The sequence below is a fragment of the Nyctibius grandis genome, chromosome 2 (assembly GCF_013368605.1).
Source record: "Nyctibius grandis isolate bNycGra1 chromosome 2, bNycGra1.pri, whole genome shotgun sequence".
NCBI classification, from domain to species: Eukaryota; Metazoa; Chordata; class Aves; order Nyctibiiformes; family Nyctibiidae; genus Nyctibius; species Nyctibius grandis.
In genome coordinates this window covers 126,508,260-126,516,763 of record NC_090659.1, presented here as the reverse complement: position 1 = coordinate 126,516,763, position 8,504 = coordinate 126,508,260, and the positions used below count along the sequence as shown (strand labels likewise).

General features: G+C 60.2%; 1 protein-coding gene across 1 annotated transcript; it reads left to right on the top strand.

The window, feature by feature from the left end:
• The first annotated feature begins 701 nt into the window (after nucleotides 1-701).
• TPBGL (trophoblast glycoprotein like) lies at nucleotides 702-3,317 on the top strand. The gene has a single exon (XM_068419163.1). It carries the CDS (start codon nucleotides 888-890, stop codon nucleotides 1,959-1,961), a length of 1,074 nt encoding a protein of 357 aa, XP_068275264.1. The 5' UTR covers nucleotides 702-887; the 3' UTR covers nucleotides 1,962-3,317.
• Nucleotides 3,318-8,504: the final 5,187 nt, after the last annotated feature.

The window sequence follows — 8,504 nt, the reverse complement described above, 5'->3', positions numbered from 1 at the left end:
CAAATCCTCCCCGGGCTTAAAAGAGACTGGGACAGCCCCAACCCCTCCCCGGGCTCGAAAGGGACCGTGACATCCCCCAATCCCTCTCCGGGATGAGACAGGGACACCCCCTCCCAAATCCTCCCCAGGCTTGATGGGGACCGGGACAGTCCCCAAGCCCTCCCCGGGCTGGAAGGGGACCGTGACACCCCCTAAATCCCCCCCAGCCTTGATGGGGACCGGGACAGTCCCCAACCCCTCCCCGGGCTGGAAGGGGACCCCACCAACCCCCCCCCAGCCCCAGCCTCCTGCAGCAGCGGGATGACGGTGGGGCCCGGCGCTTGCGAGCGATGCCGAGCCGAGCTGAAGTGAGCCGTGCCAAGCCGTGCCAAGCCATGCCAAGCCTTGCCGAGCCGTGCCGAGCCGTGCCAAGCCATGTTGAGCTACGCCAAGCCGTGCCAAGCTGTGCCAACCCGTGCCATGCCACGCTGAGCCGTGCCAAGCCATGCCGAGCCGTGCCAAGCCATGCCAAGCCATGCCGAGCCGTGCCGATCCGCTCCCCCGCCCCCGACGGCAGCTGCCCGCGGCGCTCCCCCGCCCAACCCGCAGCGCCAGGCAGCCCCAGCCCGTCCCCCTTCCTCCTCCCCTTCCTCCTCCTCCTCCTCCTCCTCCTCCTCCTCTTCCCCCCCCCTCCCGCAGCCCGATTTGGGCACCGCCGCGGCCGCCGCTCCCGTCACAGCCGCCGTGTGCGGGCACCGCGCCGGAGGCAGCTCAGCCCCGGGGGGGGGCTGCAGGGAGGCAGGTCCGTGTGTCCCTCCCCAGCCCCTCCATCACCCCCTGCCTCCCCCCTCGCTCCCCCACGGCCCTCCCCCCCCACACACACCCCCCCGCATGCCCGGGCAGCGAGCATGGCCCGCAGGCAGGCGTGGGCAGCGGGCACCGGGCGCTGGCTGCCCTGGCTGGGGCTCGCCCTGCTGCCGCTGGCCGTGCCCCCCGCCGCCGCCCCCGGGGGCTGCCCGTCCGCTTGTTACTGCGTGGCCACCCCGGAGCTGGTCCAATGTCGTTACGAGATGTTGGAAGAACCGCCGAGGGAGCTGCCGGTCACCGTGCAGAACCTCAGCATCGCCGGCAGCAACCTGAGCGTGCTGCCCCGCGCCGCCTTCGCCGCCCGCCCGCTGCCAGACCTCCGCCTGCTCCGCCTGCGCCACGATAACATCCAAACCATCGAGGACATGGCTCTCCAAGGGCTGCCCGCCCTCCGTACCCTCGACCTGAGCCACAACCCGCTGCTCTCGGTGGCCGCCGGCGCCTTCGCCGACGTACCGCTGCTGCGCACGCTGCAGCTCAACCAGGCGCTGTTGGCCGCCCCGTTGGAGGAGCAGCTCGCCTTGGCCATGCGCAACCTCACCCTCCGTCGACTGGAGCTGGCGGGCAACGCGCTGCGGGCGCTGCCGGCCGCCCTGCTGCCCGCGGGCCTGGAGGAGCTCGACCTGCGCAACAACTCGCTGCAGCGGCTGGCGGCCGCCGAGCTGCGGAGCCTGGAGGCGCCGGGCCTGCGGGGCCTGCGGCTCACGTTGGGGGCCAACCCGCTGAGCTGCGACTGTGCCCTGCGCCCCTTCCTCGCCTGGCTCCGAGCCGCCACCGCCCGCGTGTCCGACGCCCGCGGCCTGCGCTGCGCCGGGCCCCCGCCGCTGCGGGGGGCTGCCCTGCTGCGCCTGCGGCCCGAAGGGCTGCCGTGCGCGGCCGACGAGGGCGGCGAGCCCGGTCGGCTCGAGACGGCCTCTTACGTCTTCTTCGGCATCGTGCTGGCCCTCATCGCCATCGTCTTCCTCATGGTGCTCTACCTGAACCGCCGTGGCATCAAGCGTTGGCTCCACAACCTCCGCGAGGCTTGCCGCGACCAGATGGAGGGCTACCACTACCGCTACGAGCAGGACGCCGATCCCCGCCCTACCAGCACCGTCAGCACCCCTGGCCTCTGACGGCACCCTCGGCATCCCACCCTCGCCCCTCCGGCATCCCCCCGCCGTGCCGCCCCTCGACGCCTCCGCTTCTGGCATCCACCTCACCCCAGCCCCGTCCCCATCCCCTTGCCGTGACACCGCTGAAAATTAGTTTCTGAGGACGAGCTGGCCCCGGGGATGGGTGCTGGGGTGCGTCAGAGTGGGGCGCACCCTCCCCGGAGGGCTCTGGACTGGCTCTCCCTGCCCGTGCCCTAATCGACCCCATAGCGCTGGTTCCCGCAGGGGACCGGGCTGGATCTGTTCGCCCCATCCCAGCACCCGTGGGTGGGGGGAAGCGCATCCGGATCGGCCCCACGGGATGCCGGCACACGCAGCCCCGGTGCTCCCGGTAGGACTACGAGCTGCTCCTCTCCAGCAGCAGGTTCCTCGGGCGGACTGCGGGATACGCCACGCCGCCGGCGGGGCTCGGCACCGCGCACGTGAGTGTTCGCTCGGCACATCCCGGGCAGCAGCGGGCAATACCTGAAACTGTCCTCCTGGATGTTCCTGGAGCCTGGACTTGACTTTGACCATGTACAGCTCTTTCCTATTAGATTTCTATTTGACATATGCAAAACTTAACTTGATTTATTTTTTTTTTCCTTTTATTTTTATTTTTTTTTGCTCCAAGCACAGAGGGAAACACAGCGTCTGGCCGCTCCCCCCGAGGAGCGATGTGCTTTTCCGAGCCCGTTTATCCATTTGGTTTCGTTCAATGACATTTCCAGCTCTTTCCAGGCACAAAACCAACGCAGCTGTGTAGGAAACGCCGGCTGCGTGCATGTTCCCACAGGGGCAGCCCTTTCCTGACTCTAAAATATACCCTAGACTAGGCTGTCTCAGCACTTTGTAATTTAAAAACGAGCGAAGCAAAAGCTCGCGACCTAGTTCGCCCGCCCGTGTTCGCTTTAGAATCGTGCCTGTTACTATATCCTAGAGCAAATATATTGAAAGCTGCATCCACTCCTATCGTCTATTTTCTATAAAGCTCCTTGCGATGATTTCCAAACATCCCCCTGGCTGAGGCGATGTTATTGTGGTTGGTTTGCTGGAGGACGGCAGCTGTGGGCTCCTCTGGAGTTTTGCTGGTGCTTAGAAACTTCTTTTCCTCAGATGTTTTGGGGGATGCAGAGAGGTTTTGCACGGTCCTGATCCTTCCCTGGCTTTTGGGAAAATGATCCAGGTAATAGGTTTCTAAAGCAGTTTTTGTCTCCAGGGTGTTTTGGTACCTAATTCACGAGGCACCGGAGCGCTGAGCATCTACGGATGCGGGGAGAGGCAGCGCGGGGCTGAGACTCGCGGCGTTTGCCACAACGAAGCTGTAGCTCTTGCAAAGTGGCACATTAAAAATGCTGAATTTCTTTGCCGGGCTGAAAACTTCAGTGTTGCTTTTTGTTAGGTCTGGGGTTGCCTTTCTCCATCCCGGGAGGCTGATACGGGCGAGCCGGGGCTGGGGTGAGGATGGGGGCTGCATCCTCGCTGCCCCGCAGCCGTGCTGGGACCAGCGCCGGGTGCTTTGGGATCCTTGGCACGAGGAGTAGCAGGTACCCAGCGTGTTGGGTGTGTAAGTGAGAGTTTTGTGGGGTTTATGGTCCCTGAGCCTGCGTGTGCGTGTACTCAGCTGCCGGGGGGAAAGCTCTGCTGGGGGAAAGCACAATTATTTCCATCCCAGGCATGCCCAGAGGCCCCGGGAAGGATGTGATCTGGTGCAGGGTCCTTTGCATTTGACCCCTTTGCTTTTTTCCCCTTTGTATGTCCTCCCTTTGTGAGTCCAGTATCGAGGTGGGCAAGGTGGGAAAGGGGAGCTGGTGCAGAGCCGTGCATCAGGTAGGGATACGGCACTGGGAGTCAAAATGAGCTCCCTGGGTGCTCTGGGCTGGTCCTGCTGAGCAGGGAGCTGGTTCCCCACCAGACCCGGGTCCTGGCTCTGTCCCAGTTCCTGGGAAAGCCCCAGAGACCCCCACAGCTCAGCTCGTCAGAGATGAGTTGCTCTGGCAGAAACTTGTTGCATCTCAGGGACCTTTTCCTGAGGTTTTCTCCCCATCCCAGGAGCTTGTGGGCTCCAGCCCCACCTCACAACCCCATGCAATGAGTTACCGGGCACATTTGTGGAGGAGAAATCTCAACCTGCCCCTCACCCTCATCCACTTTCCCACCTCCTGCCTCAGTTTCCCACCCCTGGGCAGCCAAAACGCAGCCCCCGAGCAAGAGAAAGGGCGACGGGGTGGATTTGCACATCTGGCAGAGCACCCTGAGCATCGTGCATCATCCCAGGCTGCGATTCCACCGGAGCAGCATCAACTGATTCTGTGATTCTGTGAATTTGTGGGGATGGTGCTTGTAAGTCCTGGGGAGATTTAACATCTTGCAGTGAGGAGGAGGAGAAGTGCCTGGAGGGCTTTGCAGGCAGATGGTCGTTGTTGGACCAGGGAACACAGCCCCCGCCTGGTGATTGATAACGGGAAGGAAATCGCCTCTGGGCAGACAGAAAAGTGGCCAAACACATCCTGTCCCCAAAGCCCTTTGGCAACGGGGTGGCTGGCACGGGCAGCTGGTTGCTCCAGCTTTCCCCGAGGCCGAAGGGAGGGATGTGGTGGCTTTTGGTCCCCTGGGATGAGGACCTTTGGGCACCAAGGAGTGGGAGGTTCAGAGCATCATGCTCCCCATCCTTGCTGGGTGCCCCAAGACCCTGGGGTCCATGAGCCGACCCCCTCCAGGGAGGTCAGCCTGGTTTAGGTGCCGTGAGAGCAGTTGGATGTGGGTGGTTGGGTGGACAACCAGCTGTAGGAGCGTAATTCTTGTGGCTTCTTGATATTAATATTGTTCCCTCCAGCGCATACCCCACGCATGACGAAGCAGCAGGATTAGGGAACACGGGACATAAACAGCATCTGTGACACGGACCGAGCGAAGGATGCTCAGAGCCCTCTGCGGTGGCTCGTCACTGAAAAACAGGGAAAAAAAAAACCCAAAAAGGGCTGTTTGTGCATGTTTTGTAGATGTTTATAAGCTGTTGGTGCTTTGCAACCCATCATGGGCTTTCAGATCTGCTTTTCCTTCCTTATTTCCCAAAGCGCTCGGCTGTTTCTTGGTCTGATCTGGCTGAGATGAGCAGTGAGATGGAGCCCAGGAGGGGGATGTGGGTGCAGCCGGAGTGGGGCCAGGAAGCCCTGCCTGCCCTGCCTGCATCCATCCCCCCCTGCGCACACCCTTGTGGGTTTTAGGTGCTCGTGGTGCTGGAGCAGGGTGTCCCCAGTGTGTCTTGAGAAGCATTTTTGCTCCAGTTTGGTGGAAGTAGTTTTGTGGAACCCAGAGTTGTAGGAGAGATGCCAAGAACACAGAATCACAGAATCACAGGCTGGTTTGGGTTGGAAGGGACCTTAAAGCCCACCCAGTTCCAACCCCCCGCCACGAGCAGGGACACCTTCCACCAGACCAGGTTGCTCCAAGCCCCATCCAACCTGGCCTTGAACACTGCCAGGGAGGGGGCAGCCACAGCTTCTCTGGGCAACCTGGGCCAGGGTCTCACCATCCTCACAGCCAAGAATTTCTTCCTAAGATCTCATCTAAATCTCCCCTCTCTCAGTTTAAAACCGTTCCCCCTTGTCCTGTCACTCCATGCCCTTGTCAAAAGCCCCTCTCCAGCTTTCCTGTAGCCCCTTCAGATACCGGAAGGTGCTAGAAGGTCTCCCCGGAGCCTTCTCTTCTCCAGGCTGAACAGCCCCAGCTCTCTCAGCCTGTCTCCAGAGCAGAGGGGCTCCAGCCCTCTGAGCATCTCCGTGGCCTCCTCTGGACTCGCTCCAACAGCTCCATGTCCTTCTTGTGTTGGGGGCCCAGAGCTGGACGCAGCACTGCAGGGGGGGGTCACAGAATCAACGAGGTTGGAAGAGCCCTCTGGGCTCATCGAGTCCAACCATTGCCCTGACACCACCATGGCAACTAGACCAGGGCACTAAGTGCCATGTCCAGGCTTTTCTTAAACACCTCCAGAGATGGTGACTCCACCACCTCCCTGGGCAGCCCCTTCCAATGGCTAATGACCCTTGCTGAGAAGAAAACAGTCTCATTTAGCACGGAAGAGGCCAAAAATACCGGCGTGTCGATTGCTGATTGATTTATCAAGTGGAAATAACTGGGCTGGAGCATCATCCTCATCCCCACTGGCTGCAGGGCTGCGACACCCCGGTACTTGGACAGGGAAGAAAATCAGCCACCAGCTGCCTCCCCCTTCCAAAAATACACTGAATTAATAACAATTAATTCTCCCCAAGTGGCTTCACCCCTGTGAAGCTTCACCTTCATCCTCCTCCTCCTCTGTTAGCCAGGATTAGCCCAAACCACCTCTGGAGGGAGGCAAAAACCCCACTGCTTTTCATTTATTCCTTTAGGAAGAGAGAGTGGGAGCTGTCACCCTCGTGCACTGGGGAAACTGAGGCACAAACAAAGCAGGGCCAAGTTCCTGATAGCAGGGAAGGGTTTGGGCAGAAAAAAAGCAACAGAAATGGATTTCAGACCTCAGCGGGGTTCACTTAAAACTCGGGGCAGCTTTGGGACCTCCAAGCCTGGGACAGTCCCCGCTCTGGTTGTCCTTCCTCCAGCTCAGAGGTGACCCCTGCACCTTGCTAAAGAAATTAGGATTAAATATCTATTTATCTGTGAGTGCTTCTAATTAGCGGTGTTGGGATAACGCTGGAGGACGGGGGGGTGTCCTGGTGTGGCTGAGCACTGACCTGGGTGGCAGGGAGGGCGCTGGGGACCTGTCCTGGGGGAGAGGGGCTGGGGGGACACAGGCAGGGCACAGGGTGACAGGTCAAAGCCCCCGACATGAACAGCAGTGTGACCCCCCCCCCCCCGCAGCCCACAGCCTGCTCGAGGGTGGCAGGGACAGGCAGGTATGGGCAGGGACAGGCAGGGATGCCCAGGCAGGGCACCTAGGACTGATCGGAGCTGGGCTGGAGGGGAGGTAGCTCCCCACACCCCCAAAAGGGGTCTGAACCCCGGCAGCACCCCCAGAGGTTGCAGCCCCATGGCCTCACACCCTCCCTGCCACATGGGTACCCAGCATGGGGCCACCTCATCCCTCCTGGGGGTGGTTTTTCACCCTGACATGTGTTTTCACCCAAGCCTGGCTCCGGGCAGCCCTGCAGGGAGCTGGCACAGGACCCCCTGGGCAGATGGGGAAGAACATGTTTCCACTAATCTGCCCCAATCTGGATTATTTTTCAAAATAAACCTACATTCCCAGCTGGTTTCAGCAAGTTTTTGGCATGTTGGGGATAGGTGGGAGATGGAGATGGAGGGGATGGAGGGGATAATCTATCTGCTCCCACCAGGCTCCCATCATTTGCTCGAAGAGTGTGGACCAGAGCATCTTCGAGGTGGTTTTGGCAGCTCATCACCCAACTCACGGGGCTGGGAACATCCCACGGTGCTTGCTGGGGGAACGGGGCAGGGGGGGTGGTCTTCCATGAAGTTTTCCCCTCTTTATCAAAAGCCACTGAGAAATAATTTATGTTGAGGGACTGATCACACAGAATCACACAGAATCAATGAGGTTGGAAGAGCCCTCTGGGATCATCGAGTCCAACCATTGCCCTGACACCACCATGGCAACTAGACCATGGCACTAAGGGCCATGTCCAGTCTTTTCTTAAACCCCTCCAGAGATGGTGACTTCACCACCTCCCTGGGCATCCCATTCCAATGGCTAACGACCCTTACTGAGAAGAAATGCTTCCTAATGTCCAACGTGAACCTCCCCTGGCGAAGCTTGATGTCAGCCCTGAAGCGCACCTCTCCCCATCCCATCTCCCATCCGAAGTAGATCTGGGATCTTCTGCAGCTCCCATCAGGATAACACAGCACAGAAGCTGTCTCTGGTCGTGGGTGTCTGGGATGATCCATGTCAGCCAGTTTCTGGGAGGTTGGAGGGGTCTCTCAGAGAGCCAGGGTGAGCAGGATCAACCCAGGGCAGATCCGCATCGGTCCCTCATCCTGCATGGGGAGGCACCAGACAACCCCTCAGAGCCGCTCTGTCCTCCCAGCACGTTTCCGCAGCACTCGCCAGCCTGACATTAACAAATAGCTATTTTTAGCTGATCTTCATCACTTCTAATTGTTCAGGCTCCTCAGCCTCAGAGGACATCTTCAGCTCAGATGGAGATAAAACCAGTCCCCTCCATCCAGTCCTTCCCCCTCCTGCTTCCAAGGAAGCCCCTGAGAAGGACCTTTCTGTGATACCCTTTTGGGGAGGTTTCCACATTCTTCATGAAGAGGAGCCAAGATCATCTCTGTAATGGACAAGTGGAGAACCTGCACCCCAAGCCCATGGAGATGCTCCTCTGCATGGGCACGATGAGCCCCTGAGCCTCAAACCCACGGAGATGCTCCTCTGCATGGGCACGATGAGCCCCTGAGCCCCAAACCCATGGAGATGCTCCTCTGCATGGGCACGATGAGCCCCTGAACCCCAAACCCATGGAGATGCTCCTCTGCATGGGCATGCTGAGCCCCTGAGCCCCA

Excerpts from the sequence above, each read along its gene's own strand:
- TPBGL (XM_068419163.1), top strand. The coding sequence starts at position 888 with ATGGCCCGCAGGCAGGCGTGGGCAGCGGGCACCGGGCGCTGGCTGCCC.